This window comes from Planococcus citri, chromosome 3 (assembly GCF_950023065.1).
Source record: "Planococcus citri chromosome 3, ihPlaCitr1.1, whole genome shotgun sequence".
Lineage (NCBI taxonomy): Eukaryota > Metazoa > Arthropoda > Insecta > Hemiptera > Pseudococcidae > Planococcus > Planococcus citri.
In genome coordinates, this window is record NC_088679.1 from 17,437,125 (window position 1) to 17,453,458 (window position 16,334).

Below are 16,334 nucleotides of genomic sequence, written 5' to 3' on the forward strand. Positions count from 1 at the left end.
TCATAGTTGAATTCAGTTTGGGGAGGCAAAACGCCACCATGCGGGGGTGGAAATGAAAAATGTCTGCGATTTTAGAGTTCAGCGCGAAATTTTATACCATTTTGATAGGTCGCATCGATATTATCGGATAAATAATGCATTGTTGAATTCTGGTTGGGGGGGGGGGGTAGCTGACAAACCTATTATTTCGCATAAAATCGCCTTGTGCGAGTATTTTTTCGCCGTTTTTGTGTAGTTGGGCTTCAAATATCCCCATTTAACACACGTCCAAGAATCCATTGGTTCCAGGCTATACTCTGGTCATTAGAGCCTTTTTATCATCGAAATTGGCCAAAAATGCCTAAAAATCACATTCAAAGTGCCATAATATTATGCAGTTGTGCAGGGTGTCATGGAAAAAAATCACATATTCGGCATCGGGAGAAGTCCCCCAACACAACCCCGTCGAGTTTTTGTGGTTCCGACCATGTCCCCAAAATCACCTTTTTGAGGGTCCACCCCCCCCCCATTTGTGCAAGGGAAAAATTTCAAAATTGCACTTTTCTGAATGGGGCACATAGTATCTTCATTTTGGCAGCGAGTTTTTTTGGTTCCTGAAAAAAAAAATACAAAATCAACTTCTAGAGCACTTTTTCGTGTATGGATTGTGGTCTATATATTGGAAAAATTGTTCTCGCTTTTTTGGCTGATCCGGCAAAAAGTTTTGACGTGATTTTGGGGGTTTAATTCGTTCAAGTGGAAAATGATTCAATGCCAGAGTCTGAGACCAGCCTCCACTCGAATTAAGAATTCAGCAACACTTTTTGAATTATACTTAGACAATTTAAGCCCTGTAAAAAAAATTGAATGGGCCTCTGGTTCCGTTGCCCTTCCTCAAAAAATGTAACTGAAAGTTTAGATTCGAGTTTTTTTAGTCAAATAACTGGAAGCTCGAATTTCGATACTTTGGTTCGGAAAATAGCCAAGTATGGGCCTTTGAATTTCGCCTCTACTTACTTTGTCAACTTTTTTGCAATTTTGCTCAGCATCATGTATTTTAATTTTGTCCGAATCCTATTTTTAAAGCCCTGTAATTTTGTATTTGTCAAATTAACTCATTATATTATTTTTCATTCAGGGTATTCAAGGACTCACTGGAAAACAAGGTATCAAAGGTGATGCAGGCTCCAGAGGAAGAGATGGCATCCCAGGTTCACCAGGAGCCAACGGAAGACCTGGTCAGAAAGGGGAAAAGGGTACGTATTGGTCTGAAACTACTTCCAAATATTTTTTTTCAACTCGTACATAATTTATGATTTTTTAATAATTAGGTGATACTGGAATGACTGGGCCTCCTGGTCCTCCGGGCAATATGGGTAAGATTCTTCCAGCAAATTTCTCTTAGCACATACATAGGTATATTTTACGAATAGTTTCCCAACAATTGTTTAATTAATTCAAGGCGACGGAAAAATGCTGAGTACAATAGGAGAAAAAGGTCAACCTGGTGACAAAGGTGAGAAAGGAGAAAGGGGTGAAATCGGTTTACCAGGAATACCTGTAAGTTTCGTTTCAAATTATCAGTGCTGCATATTATTTTTTGAAATAAATTCCTGTTCGATACATCCGATTATTGAACATTCCAGGGAGATAAAGGAGACATGGGTAGCATAGGTATGACTGGAGTCAGAGGCGAAAAAGGAGACCGAGGAGAACCCGGTCCACCAGGTCCAGCAACTGTCACCGCCAACGGCAAAGACACCTTGATAGTAAAAGGTGAAAAAGGAGAGACCGGAAAACGAGGCCGATCTGGCAAACAAGGCCCTCCAGGACCAGTCGGACCACCTGGTCCACCAGCACTTCTCGCAGACGGAACAACGGTAAATGTCTCATTCTGAGGGAAAACTTTTGTAAAAATTTAAACGACAAAAAAGCACATAATTTTCGTTACAAAAGAAGATAGAAACGTTTAAAAAAATGAAAATTCTAATGAACTATTTCAGAGCAAAGGAGAAAAAGGTGAAAAAGGAGAACCAGGAAAAGATGGCAGGCCAGCGGAAATTGATAAAACGCTTTACACGCCCGTCCCAGGTCCACCGGGACCGCCCGGACCGCCTGGACCTCCTGTTAGTATATTTTGTTAAGAAAATTTTTGATTAATTTATTCCTCGGTTTTATTTTTCATTTTTTTTCTTTTTTTTTGGTTAAATATGAAATTCCTATTATGCTTTTGCAACTTGGTGTGGTTTCTTTTCTCTCACTGGTCCCTTACTCCGCGTCCCTTGTCTACTTCTCGTTTGCGAATATTATTAAAAGATACCAAGAGCGGTTTTTCTTATATGGAAATCAAATTTCAACTCGTTGCACGAGTTTTTGACTGCTGCTGCTGTTCTGTTCTTTTTTTTTTTTTTTATTATTCCTTCAAACTCTCGTATAATTACGAATATTTCGCTAACGGATGCTACGTCTTGCAGAGTACACTTAATTATATAAATTAAAAATGAAAATAAAACCTCGTAAGATGCACTCAACTCCGTTATAATATTAAGATTCTCGGCATTATTTCTATCAACTTGGATTCTTCTCTCTTGAGTTTTTCTTTCGACGAGTGAAATATTCGCAAATTTTTTGGCCAACCTTGACTAAAACTTTTCTATATTTTTTGCTAGAACGAGGGGAACGAGAATGAGAATAAGGGAATAAAGATCGTTTGAAGCTTCTTGACCTTATATTTTTCGTACCAGAGTTTTATAGACTACTCTCGATTTGTAAAAAATGGAGGACAGCATGGTATTGAATTTCGTTGTTCAAATGAAACGTTTTTTCTCGTGATGGGTAATTTTTTCCCCTATGACAAGAAACTTACCCTCAGCTAGTATTTTGATTTAGATCGTTTTTTTTCATGTTCGAGGACCCATTGAGTAAGTAATCAATATGAATTCCTGGCCAATCAATCAAAAGTCCAAAATCTCTCCAATTTTTGTAATTATCAAAAATTAAATTTTTCAAAAACTCGAAAAATGTAATAGCAGATTAGCATTAGTAGATTTATGTAAGTCTTTTTACTATGTTTTCATTTTCTTGTAGTTTGAGTCATTTTTCGATAAAATGGCCAAAGATACGTACCTATTTTAAAGATTCAATTTTTTGAAATTTCATCTACCTTCGTACTTATTAAGGGTAACTATTATTTATAAATGCCAAAAAACCTGTTTTTTTCAAATTTTCGCAAAAATCATACTTATTTTTTTGTTAAAATTGTGCTTGATGAAAATTTTTTCTTCTTTTTTTTGGCTCCATCTGCCCTTAAGTTGTTACCTCGAGTTAAAAAATCACTCGTGAAATTTTCAGCTCTCTTCATGAAAAATAAGAAGTGTAAGTGAGCTCTCAAATTTTACAACTGTGAAAAAAATCGATGAATTATCGAAATTGAAAGATTTCTAGGTACGTCGGAGGGACCGCATAAGGATCACGAGCACCCCCTGCCGATCCTCCGGGACAGCTTTTTTCTTAAAGGGAGAGTCTTAAGGAACATTTATAGTCCTTGTGCTCAAAAAAAAAAAGTGGCCCTACTTATAAAATGGCGGTCATTTTGATTGACAGGTCAGCCGAAATCGCAGATTTTGCGTTCCAACATAGGACTCGCACGAAATTTTTTAAACCGTACAAAGGTAGATCGAAAAAGCAGGCAAACATTCATCACCTATCAAAAATTCAAGTGCTAAAGTGCCTTTTTCGATTTTTGGTGAATTTTCAAAAATCACATTTTACCGAATTGACCTAGAAAGCTGAAATTTGGTATATACCCTATTTTCGATCTGCCAAATTGATTGGAAACTGTTTAAAACCGTTTTAAGCAGTTCTGGAGCCTCCAGCAGATTTTTTAAACTCGAAATTCTCACAAAATTTTGTCAAATGGAGTTGGAAAGCCGAAATTAATTCTGCAAACTAATTTCAATACGCTATGAAGTCGACTGCAGGTAAATTTCAAGTCGTTTTGGAGCCTCCAGCGATTTTTTGAAAATTACTGGAGCCTCCAGCAGATTTTTGAAACTTGAAATTTCCCCAAAATTTCATCAAATGGGGTTAGCAAGCAGAAATTTATTCTGCAAACTGATTTCAATTCAATGATATGAATTCGACTACATGGTGGTTTCAAGTGGTTTTGAAGCTTCCAGCAACTTTTTGGAAATTTCAATTTTCTTGAAAACGTCATGAAACCTTCAAAAAAGTAACTGGAGGTTCCAAAATTACTTGAACCCACTTGAGGTCGTGTTTAGAGGCTGCTAAAATTAGTTTGCAGAGTAAATTTCGGCTTGCTAACCCCATTTGATGAAACTTTGCGGAAATTTCATGTTTCAAAAATCTACTGGAGGCTCCAGTAATTTTCAAAAAATAGCTGGAGGCTCCAAAACGACTTGAAATTTACCTGCAGTCGACTTCATAACGTATTGAAATTAGTTTGCAGAATTAATTTCGGCTTTCCAACTCCATTGATGAAATTTTGTGAGAATTTCGAGTTTCAAAAATCTGCTGGAGGCTCCAAAATTGCTGAAAACGGTTTGAAACAGTTTCCAATCGATTTTGTAGGTCGAAAATGGAGTATATCCCAAATTTCAGCTTTCTAGGTACATTTGGTAAAGTTTTGATTTTTTTTCACATTTTGTCCAAAATTTGATTTTTGAAAATTTTGACAGGTGATGAATTTTTGTCTGCTCTTTCGATCTACTTTTGTAAGGTTCAAATTTTTTTATGCTAGTCCTATGTTGGAACGTAAAATCTGCGATTTCGGCTGACCTGCCAATCAAAATGGCTGCCATTTTGTAAGTAGGGCCACTTTTTTTTTAAGGACAAGGGCTAGAAATGTTCCTTTGGACTCCTCTTTTAATAAGAAATTTGTCCCGGAGGATCGGCAGGGGGTTCTAGTGATCCTTATGCGGGCCCCCCGACTGCTTTCAACTCCCTCTCTCCTGTATAAAAAGTCACTCCTCCCTAAAATGAAGAATTTGTCGAAAAATTGAATTTTTATGTTTTCACATTCTAATTTAGATATCTTTATCAGAAAAGCACTAGCTAGGTAAGTATTTAATTTTCACCACCCCCTTCCTGAATGATGAAAAAGTGAAACCTCCCCTACTCCTTTCTTCAAAAATAATAATTGTAGCCCATGTATTGAAAGATTAGATTGGAGAACCAAAAGTAGTTTTATTCAAAAAGGGGTTATTTAAAATATTTCTGATGCATAAATTGAGATTCTAAAAGAAATGTTAATATTATTTTTTTTGGGGGGGGGGGGGGATTTTTCTCTACTTCGGAAGCCTCTATGAAAAGAACCAGAAGTATTCGAGAAACCGAGGAACGCTTTTTCTTGAAAATGGGGTTCTTTGAGTAGATTTTGTAAAATATAATTTTACAGAGCTATCATTTTTTTCGGTTTTAAGGGCTTCTATAAAGTAGACTATCCTTTCAAAAGGACTGAAAAATGGAAAATTTTCAGCAAAAATGAAATAAATTTCGATTCTGAATTAGTATAACTGAATTTTATTTTTCTTGTTTTCTCTTCTTATTGTGGGGAGAGCAGAGTCCCACGCTATGAGTCGAATTGGGAGGGGGGTTCTTGAAAAGGAAGTTAGGTATTTTTTTAAATTCTGGCGCTTAAATGGAAAATTTTCTAATTTGTTCAAATTTTTTTTACAAGTTTGCTTCGAAAAAATTGGAAACATCAAAATTAAAATTTAGGATAGCTTAAATTTTCATGTTAAGTAAGGAAGTCAAAAGATGCTATTTGAAAATTTGAAAAATTACACTGAAGCCCCCTTTATATAGGTACCTACTTTTTAACCATCCATTTTTCAAAATAGGTTCTCAATACCCCCAAAATATGAAAGGGTTCCCAATTTCGATCAAAATTCAGGGGAAAAATCAAAGCGAAGTGCCACATCAATTTTTTTACTGATCCAAATGACTCTGACGCCTAATTTGAATATTGGTTTGGTTTTCAGATCACGCCTCTCTGAATCCATCCCCTTCCTCCATACATCTTAACTAATCATTTTTCAAAATAACTATAGGCTCCCAAAATCAAAATACCCAAAATGTGCAAAGGTTCCCAATTTGGATTAAAATTCTGGGAAAAAATCAAAGCAAAGTGCCAAGTGACTCATGACGCCTAATTTGAATATTGGTTTGTTTTTCAAAAATTATACCTCTCTGAATCCACCCCCTCCCTCCTTACATAGTTCCCCAATAAATTGAAAATTACATTTACCAGGTGCTGGGTTCGAATATCTGCCTATTTTTTTGATTCAGCTTCTTCCTGCCTTCATCGACCATCCAAATTCTGGCCTTCAAAGTCTCCACTCTTTCAAAAACTTTCAACATTATTTTACAAGCTTTAGGTCATCTGTATGGACATGTTGATATTTTTGATCTAAATATTTGGGTTTTCCATTTGTGTCATTTTTCATGGAATTTTTCATTTTTTTCACAAAGTCCTTACTCAGCAGAAAATTTTTCAATCAGGGCAAAGAAAAATCAATAGCGTCCAAAAATTTATCACCAGAGCAAATTTCTGGCACATTCATTTCGATTTTTTCGATTTTTGGAAAAATTTTAAAAATTAAAATTTAGCAGGTCATTTTGCATGAAAAAAATCTAAATTTCTTCAAATTGAAGCAGAAAGCTGAAATATGTTTTATGCCCTATTTTCAGCCTCTTTGAATAAATTGATGGTGGTTTCGAGTCACTTCGAAATTTTTTGTGAAAAATATAGTCAAATGGGTATTGGGTATAGGTGGTAATCGAATTTCGAAAGGTTTACTTTTCCACTCGTGGTCAGAAAGTCGACCTGTAAAACTCAAATTCATATTCAGTGATGCTAAACTGCATCGAAATGAGTTTTTTTTTCCATTCAGGTACCTATTTAGCTAAATTTTCCAAAACTTGATTTCTTGACAGATTTTTAGGGGGAAAAAATCAGATTTCTGATTCAAAATTTAGTTGAATCATTGCAAAATGACTAAAAAACGAGGTAAGTAGGCAATTTGACTCGTTGTTGAATCCAAATGATGGAAAAAAATATCGACTCGATGAAGTCATTCTTTGGGTGAACAGTACTGCTGAAACATAATTTTTGTGGAACAGGTGAAATGAAAAATACATTGCAAATACAAAAATTAAAAATTTTTGGGTATTATTTTTTAAGTTTTAAGATCTTATAGGGGGGGGGGGGGGCAGGGGGTGTCAAAAAACCCGAAAAATATATTTTTCAAATAATCGTCCTTTCAAAATTTTATTCCATTGGATGTCCATCAGTTTCCACAGGCGCAAGCATAGTTCAAATCCTCCCTCCCTTCCTTTCCTCACACTTCCTCCAAAAATGCCCGCTATATTTATTATAGCGAGGTACTTGAATTTATAATGAATTGATGAAATGGTGCTTGTTTTATTTTCTAGATTTTTTAAACTGCTTCAACCATTTACATTTCTATCAAAATATTGTCACTGTTACCTAAGTACCTTGTTTTTTATAATGATATCTTAAATCAGTTTCAAAACATTACCCACTGGTTTCGAACATTAAAAAAACACTTACCCGGATTTTTGTTAAATACACGTCATTTTAACGTATCCAAATTATACCCAGCATACAAACTTGTTAGCCACTTAAATACACACTCAAGTTACAACTCAATTGCTTCAGACTTTATCCCACATCGTTCCTATAATCGTAATGGCTTTAAAATGATATGTTGACATATTTTTAATGCAGGGACCCCCCGGATATTCAATCGAGGGACAGAAAGGTGAACCCGGCGAGCCAGGCATATCAGGAGAAGAACCACCGTTCGGTTACATATCTTCTGGTAGACCAGGTAAGAATTTCCATCATAAATGACTCGTCATCATGTTAAAACAATAACTTATTTTCTCCCTTCACCCTCCCATCACTTAAAATATATCTAGTTTGTGAATCTCTGGTAGCTACCTAGTACCTATTAACATTTAAAAAACCTACATGTAAATTCGATACTATTTTCCAACTGTTTATCGCGGCTGCTTAAGATACGGGAGGAATGGATAGCTTAAAAGCGTTAAAAAATTTAAATAAATCGTTCAGAAATGATTTCGACGATATCGGTGAGTAGACTATAATGTTAGAGAGACGAAGGGTAGCCTAATTTTATAACGTCTTGGTCGGTTGCATTTATAATTATAAAGGGATTATTTTTCTTATGGTTTTCGGTTTTCAGATGCATCTCATCAACCTCATTTTCATAGACAAGCTACCAACGCAGATGCTGTTAAAGTTGTACCAGGAGCTATCGTATTTAGTACGAAAGACGCTATGCTTAAAGTACGTATCTGCTGGCACAGAGTCCAGTTGTGTTTTTTTATCCTTTTTTTTATTTTATTTCTAAGGAAGTATAATACAGAAAATGGCGATAGCTGTCGTGTATAATGTAGCAAAAAGATAGAAGAAAATTATCCCTTTAAATTAAAGCTATAATATAGCGAATATGATTAATTAAAACGCGATTTTTTTTTTCGTCGTCTTCTTATCTTACGCATGAAAGACTGCGCTTTTATATAAAATTCTCAACTACGAGATGTTGGATTCGGCCTCTTTCATTACCGATGAGAAGGTATCTCATTAAATAATCAATTGGTTGAAATTTCGCAGGTATCCGCGACCAGTCCTGTAGGTACCATTTCATATATCATTGATGAACAAGCTGTACTTGTGAGAGTTAATAATGGATGGCAATACCTTCAGGTAAAATTCAGCTTAAGTTAGTAATTTCGATTTGAGCGAAGCGTGAAAATTTTTAATAATTTTTTCAAACGTGGTTGACCCATCATCGTCGTGTTTTGTTCGCATTGACCGACGAGAACGTTGAACTGCGAGCAAAAATTTGACGATTTTGGGAACGTTTCTCGATGCTACGTATGAGTGGAGATAAAAATGTACCTATCTATAGGTAACTAGATATAGAATAAATATTAATATTAGAGTAATTACCGTATCGGGTTGATTTCCATTTGCAGTTGGGTTCGGTTGTCACGTTGCCAGCTTCTACTACACCGTTACCTTATTCGACTAGCGAAGGTGCCCCACATTTTGAAGCATCCAATTTGATCAATAACTTTGCTCTTAAAGATAGTCCTAATGTGAGTATTAATATTTTAACGTTTTCTTTATCGGTGTGGATAAGCACAGAGTGTCCATTAAGTGGTCCAGGTTTTGCATTAAGGTTTTGCTTGACGAGAGATCGCGATGACCTAGTTTGGTAGGTGAATGAGGCTTCGATGCACAAAGGATATAAAACTTTGGAGAGCTTTTCAAATTCAAAATTTTTATTTTGGTAAAATTTTCATTCGTTGTTTGAGAATTGAAATTCAAGCACTCGAGTCGTAATAATTTGTTTTTCAGGGATTTTTGGAGCCAGCATGGTCTGATCCTACCCCCCTCACTCCCCTCATAACTGAAATTTAAGCTGCTAATTTCATTTTTTTTTTATCTTTAGTCGGTAGGTACACAAATCCAAAAATGATTTTCTGAAATGTATAGTTTTTTTAAAAAGAAAAATTTCATGTTGCCAACCTACCTATATTTTTAATGAAAAACTTTCTTTAGGGTTCGCGATATTTTTGCGCGCCCTGTACCCGTACCTACTTACCTATCTACATGTTTTCAAGAATAAATTTTATTTTTTTGAACTCTTTTGAATGCACGATGACAGATTCCTACAATAGTTTCAAATTTCTCCAGAAATTTCAATTTTTTCCAGAACTTTCAAATTTTTTCTGAAATTTTGAATTTTTTTAGAAATTTTAATTCTTTCCAAAAATTTTGAATTTCTCCAGAAATCTTGATTGGAATTTCTCCAAAAATTTTGAATAAGTATATCCAGGAATTTCAATTCTTTCCAAAAGTTTCGAATTTCTCCAGGAATCTCGATTGGAATTTCTCCAAAAATTCTACTGTAAATATTTCCAACAATTTCAATTCTTTCCAAAAACTTTGAATTTCTCCAGAAATCTCAATTAGAATTTCTCCAGAAATCTCAATTAGAATTTCTCCAGAAATCTCAATTAGAATTTCTCCAAAAATTTTGAATGTTTCCAAAAATTTTAATTCTTTCTAAAAATTTTGAATTGTTCCAGAAATTTTGAATTTCTCCAGAAATCTCGATCTGAATTTTCCCCGAAATTTTGAATTTTTCCAGAAATTCTAATTCTTTCCAAAAACTTTGAATTTCTCCAGAAATCTCTGTTAGAATTTCTCCAGGAATTTCAATTCTTTCCAAAAGTTTCGAATTTCTCCAGGAATCTCGATTGGAATTTCTCCAAAAATTCTAAATATTTCCAACAATTTCAATTCTTTCCAAAAACTTTGAATTTCTCCAGAAATCTCAATTAGAATTTCTCCAAAAATTTTGAATGTTTCCAAAAATTTTAATTCTTTCTAAAAATTTTGAATTGTTCCAGAAATTTTGAATTTCTCCAGAAATCTCGATCTGAATTTTCCCCGAAATTTTGAATTTTTCCAGAAATTCTAATTCTTTCCAAAAACTTTGAATTTCTCCAGAAATCTCTGTTAGAATTTCTCCAGAAATTTCAATTCTTTCCAAAAGTTTTGAATTTCTCCAGAAATCTTGATTAGAATTTCTCCAGAAATTTTGAATATTTTCAGAAATTTCAATTATTTCCAAAAGTTTTAAATTTATCCAGAAATCTCGATTGAAATTTCTCCAGAAATTTCTATTTTTTCCAAAAATTCTGAATTTTCCCCAAAATTTTGAATTTTTCCAGAAATTTTGATTCTTTCCAAAAACTTTGAATTTCTCCAGAAATCTCTGTTGGAATTTCTCCAGAAATTTCAATTTTTTCCAAAAGTTTTGAATTTCTCCAGAAATCTTGATTCTTTCCAAAAACTTTGAATTTCTCCAGAAATCTCTGTTGGAATTTCTCCAGAAATTTCAATTCTTTTCAAAAGTTTTGAATTTTTCCAGAAATCTTGATTAGAATTTCTACAGAAATTTTGAATTTTTCCAGAAATTTTAAATATTTTCAGAAATTTTTATTGGAATTTCTCCAGAAATTTTGAATGTTTCCAGAAATTTCAATTATTTCCAAAAGTTTTGAATTTCCCCAGAAATCTGGATTAGGCTAAAATTTCCCCAGAAATTTCAATTCTTCCCAAAGATTTTGAATTTTCCATTGAATTTCTCCAGAAATTTTGAATTGAAATTTCTGCAGAAGTTTTGAATTGAAATTTCTCCAAAAATGTCAATTTTTTCTAAAAATTTTGAATTTCTCCAGAAATTTTAGTTCTTTCCAGAAATTTTGAATTTCTCCAGAAATCTCGAATTCAATTTCTCCAGAAATTTTGAATTTCTCCAGATATCTCGGAGTTAAATTTTTCCAGAAATTTCAATTCTTTCCAAAAACTTTGAATTTCTCCAGAAATCTCGATTTGAATTTCTCCAGAAATTTTGGAAGTTTTAAACCTCTCCAGAATCAAATTTCTCAAAAATTTCCCATCGAGGTGCTTGCCTTGAAATTGCCAAAATTGTGAAAAAACTTATTAAATTGTTCGAAAATTAACCAGAATTCGATTTTCTGGTTGAAAATAAGCCACGGTTCATTTTGTTAGCTGCTCATTATTAATTCATGCTTCTACTGGAGAAATGCAAAAATTCCGGAGAAATCTGATATCGCGCTGGAGGTTTTATGAATTACTGGAAATGGTGAAATTTGCTTTAGGGGGGATAAAAAATCAGCATTGGATTTGTAAAACTTTTACTGAAGAAGTAGGTAAATTAAAAAAAAAACAAGCAAACAAATTTCAGAAAAGTTTGTGCTAAGTATATTTTCAAAAATTTGCCAAAAATTGAAAAAATCAATTTGGGCAGCTTGATTATTACCATGTTTGTTCCAAAAATTGCATTCACGTTCAAATTGAAGGCAGACACCTCGAGTGTTTCGCTATCTGAAAGGTTTTGTTGAAGAATATAATTCTTATCAAATTGAGGCCAAAAATGAGAAAAAAAAATATGTGCTAATGCTGATCTGGTTGACTTGTTTGACCATAAACATAAAAAATCAAAAATTCACGCGAGATAAATATTATGAAATGATTTTGAACTCATGAAAACCAAAGAGAGGGAAGGGTAAAATGTTCCAAAATTTTTAAAGTAAAAAATTGTCTTCATTGAGAATTTTTTGACTGAAAAATTGGAGTGAATTTTTCAGTTGTACTAATTGGAGTGTGAGGGAAGCTTTTTTGCCAGAATTGCTTCATATAACTGCATGTTTTTTTTGTGTTTTTTGTTTTTTTAAATTTCGGTAAGAAGAGTTTAATTTAATGGGGGGGGGGGGGTGCTCCAATATTTGCACATTTGGAAACAGAAAAAATGTGTGAAAAATAAATAAATATCGATATCTTGCAAATTATTCGTCCAGAGTAGGCCTAGGTACCTATCAAATAATTAATTTTTTCTCTATTTTACTGCTCTCTTTATCGGATGCACAGTGGCATCATCCTAAAATGGTAAGATCTCCGAGCAAATGAACGAAAAAAAAAATCAAACCACCACCGTTAATACTTATTTTCCTGTTGAATTACAGCTTCGATTGGCCTCACTGAACGAGCCGTATTCCGGAGACATGCACGGAGTTCAAACTGCCGATTACTCGTGCTACAGGCAATCTCGAAAGGCCGGCTTAAAAGGCACATTTAGAGCGTTTTTAGCATCGAGGATACAAAATATTGATTCAATAGTTCGATATCAAGATAGGGATTTACCTGTTGTGAATTTAAAGGTGAGCTAAATTAAAAATCGTCCAATCACCTTATACAGCTACGAGTACTCGGCGATATAGGACGAGGAATTTCACCTATTCTCGAGTATTTTATAATTAATCCGATGTTTTTTTGTTCATTTACCAGGGAGAAGTGCTGTTTAATTCGTGGAAATCTCTTTTCAACGGAGACGGCGGCGTTTTCTCGCAACCACCTCGTATTTATAGTTTCAACGGTAAAAATATTTTCGCAGATTTAAGCTGGTAAGCTTCGTCGTCGTAGTGGTAAAGTTATAGTGGAAAAAAAATGAAAACCCGGAATTAAAATATTACCGGCGAAGGTGGGTTCTTTTGTGCATATTTTTTCACCATTCTTGCGTTGTGTGTGTGTTGTTTAGGCCGCAGAAAATAATCTGGCATGGAGCGTATACGAATGGTAAACGTGCGATGGATTCGTATTGCGATGCTTGGAATACCGGCAGTACCGATAAAGTTGCATTGGCGTCGACCTTATTTAAAAATAAGTTATTATCGCAAGAGGAATTCTCGTGCAATAATCGATTCGCTGTTTTATGCATCGAAGTAACAACTCAGCAATCGAGAAGAAGAAGGAGAAGAAATTCGCACGGATATTTTAGCCACGAAATCGACGACGAGATGACAGAGTTGACTTTTGACGAGTACCAACACTTGATAGATAATTTGAACGAGCTGGAATGAAGTTGAAAGAGGATTCATTCGAATGGAAGTAATTTTTTTCCCAGGTTGTGATATCAACTTATATAATTCATTCAACTTGTACTGAAATTCCTGTGACATACCATTTTCATCACGACTTATTTATTTACTTTTTCTCAAAATTATACCTTTCGATGTTTTGTTGCCATTTTTTATTTTTATTTTTTAATGTTTACTCTTCAATCATATCCAATTATATCTTCCTTTAATTTTTAAAATATCTGTGCTCAGCAAAAACGAACTAGTCAACTGCATATCGATTTATACAATTTGGAAAGTTTTTAAAATGTACAGTCATTTTTTATTTGTTTAAGAATTAGTTTGTTGCTTTCGAGTATATATTCAAACGTGTAATTGAGTCAATTCTTTCGAGTTGTTGTTTTTTTTTTTCTTAAACGCTTCTAAAAAGTAAAAACTTGACTCGAAGTTGTCTAAAATATATTCATTTTTGGCCTTTATTTACTTTTAGACGTGGTGAGCAGTGTTATTAACAAAATTGCGTGATAACTACGTATTTAGTTATATTTTTCCTATTCTCGTCCAAGTGTTTGAAATTTTTCACAACAGTTGATCTGAAATTAAATACATAATCAAAAGAGTTTAACGATTACTGTATTTTGCCAATGTTAAAGTTGTTTTCAAAATATTAGTTTATTCCTATTTCAGAAAATATTTTTTCTAATCCATCATTAAGTTATAAATTTGTTGGAGATGTTGATTTTTAATAAGATATGCATTTTGTTGTAAAAATAAACTAATTAAGAAACGTATTGCATTTAAGATTTCGTTTCTGTTATTTTAAAAATGTGATTTTTGTTGTAAATTATTTTGCATTTGCAGTAAAATAAGTATAGATCTATTATTAATTATGGTTTCCTGTTATACTGTTGTTTATATTATAAAATTAATTCCAAATATTTTGTAAATAAATTTATCATTTTTGTACTTGTAATAAATTAAGATGGATTTATCCATAATTGACATATTCAATTTGGCTAGTCATTTTATTTATTTTCGAGTAGAGTTACGTAGTGATTGGAATCATTTTATGATTGCGTGTATTTTGTTTATTTTCATTTTTCATCAGTGTTATTTTAGTTTATGAACTAATTTCTATATTTTTTAGCTTATTATTGATATGATATCATTGTTTCGCCATTGCATGGAAATAAATATGTTTTTTTATACGAACGATTATGTTTCGATGATGGAGATCGATGAATGGAATACCTATTTCGAAAATTTAGAAGAAAACAATGAAAAATTTTACGATGAATTCTAAACTATTTGTGATCTTTAAAACGATTTTAAAATATTATTCATTTTTAATATTCATTTGATGTGAAAAAAATGAATTTTGTTTGGTAAACTGGCTATTGAAATCCATTAGGATATCTTAAATACTCAGTCAGGTCACAAGATTATTTGAGATTTGATTCAAAGAAACTCCTCAGTCATAATCTGCTACCAACAAAGGTGTTGACTTGGCCTACACAAAGACTGAATATCACTGAGGCAGTAAGAATAAATATTCCTGAGAAAAATACTCTCATCTAAGGTTAATATTACTCATAAGTAAAATGAAACGTCATGAAAAATATAACGACAAAACAAACGTAAGGTGTATTAATAATTAATGAACATCAAAAAGAACAATATTTTATCACAGTTGGTAAACTATTTACATAACTAGATACACATTACATTCGTAAATGCAATAGTGAAAAATAAAAAAGACAATACCGATACAAGTTCTTAATTGTATATGAAATGAAATTCACACATTTGAATCTAATTACTAACTTCATTGCGACATATAATCGAAATTCGTCTACCTCTATCGATTTTCATACCTTTAAACACAGATTCGTCTTTTTTCAATATCTCATGAGTAAACTTGAACCTTACATCATCTCGCATTATATACAAAGATCTACGAGGTAACAGTACATCTAACTTTATAGACTTATTTTCTTCCATAATCAAACGCATTATACTATCAGACAGTAAACTAATACCGGCGATCGTATTTCCACAAAATTTCACACTATCGACGTGAGGTTTAATGTACCCAGATTCGTGTAAATCCAACACATGAACATGATGAATAAGACCACAACTCGGAGGAAATGCGAATTTCCTTACTCTTTCGATTATTTTCTGGTTTTCAGTGTTCCATTGAAGTCGTTCGAGTTCGCGAAATCCTATAATAGCATCGTCCCAGTGATCGTATTCGTATCTTTTACTACGTAAATCTGTTTGAGCTTCGTCGAATAATGCGTTTTCTTCGGTCTCGGAGATGAAATCGGGTACGATGGTCATGTCACGTAGGAAAACATCGGTGTAGTGATGCGATTCTGCGGAAATATCGTAATTAAAAGGTATGTTCGAAGATATACTACTTGTGTTGGACTGTGTTGAGTATTTGGTTAACGATAAAGGTGGATGAATTGGGATACACTTTTTGATGGTGAACTTGAGAATGATATTTTTGAACATTTTCTACGATGAAAACGAAAGCTGCGATCGTGAAAAATTCAGAAAGTTCTGAACGTTCAATCAATTTTGTTGTGTTTTTGAAGAAGTGATAACAGAAGCGGATTGTGATAACGGACAGAAGGTGATGTTTGAATAGTGCCGAATTTCCCATTTCCAGTACTAGTTTATTGTGCGAATTTCATTTACGCGTAGACAAAGTTGAAGGTAACACTATTGTCAGTTTGGAAACTTTTACTTTTACTAGTTCTACTTCATGCCTTTGAGTATATAATACTAGGGGGCTCCGCCCCCTGGCCGCTTCGCGGCCTCAC

At 33.5% G+C, this 16,334-nt stretch overlaps 2 protein-coding genes across 5 annotated transcripts in view; one reads left to right on the plus strand and one right to left on the minus strand.

Annotated features, from left to right (window-relative positions):
• LOC135839787 (collagen alpha-1(XVIII) chain-like) overlaps positions 1-14,715 on the plus strand; it is a 318,681-nt gene extending 303,966 nt beyond the window's left edge. For 2 of the 4 annotated variants that reach the window (XM_065355987.1, XM_065355989.1), the window contains 14 exons: positions 1,118-1,235; positions 1,311-1,355; positions 1,442-1,539; positions 1,626-1,859; positions 1,983-2,105; positions 7,751-7,853; positions 8,044-8,118; positions 8,232-8,335; positions 8,663-8,755; positions 9,028-9,150; positions 12,518-12,535; positions 12,613-12,807; positions 12,935-13,050; positions 13,185-14,715. In XM_065355987.1, the coding sequence (XP_065212059.1) occupies positions 1,118-1,235; positions 1,311-1,355; positions 1,442-1,539; positions 1,626-1,859; positions 1,983-2,105; positions 7,751-7,853; positions 8,044-8,118; positions 8,232-8,335; positions 8,663-8,755; positions 9,028-9,150; positions 12,518-12,535; positions 12,613-12,807; positions 12,935-13,050; positions 13,185-13,506 (1,767 nt within the window). In that variant the 3' untranslated portion in view covers positions 13,507-14,715. The remainder of the gene's footprint in view (positions 1-1,117; positions 1,236-1,310; positions 1,356-1,441; positions 1,540-1,625; positions 1,860-1,982; positions 2,106-7,750; positions 7,854-8,043; positions 8,119-8,231; positions 8,336-8,662; positions 8,756-9,027; positions 9,151-12,517; positions 12,536-12,612; positions 12,808-12,934; positions 13,051-13,184) is intronic. The other 2 variants (XM_065355988.1, XM_065355990.1) reach the window with 2 other exon arrangements.
• Positions 14,716-15,127: 412 nt separating this feature from the next.
• LOC135840849 (alpha-ketoglutarate-dependent dioxygenase alkB homolog 7, mitochondrial) lies at positions 15,128-16,182 on the minus strand. The gene has a single exon (XM_065357572.1). The coding sequence runs from the start codon at positions 16,021-16,023 to the stop codon at positions 15,316-15,318; it is 708 nt and encodes a 235-aa protein (XP_065213644.1). The 5' UTR covers positions 16,024-16,182; the 3' UTR covers positions 15,128-15,315.
• Between the last annotated feature and the right edge of the window lie 152 nt (positions 16,183-16,334).

What these genes read in the sequence shown, in the direction of transcription:
- LOC135840849 (XM_065357572.1), bottom strand. Translation starts at nt 16,023, where the DNA reads ATGTTCAAAAATATCATTCTCAAGTTCACCATCAAAAAGTGTATCCCA.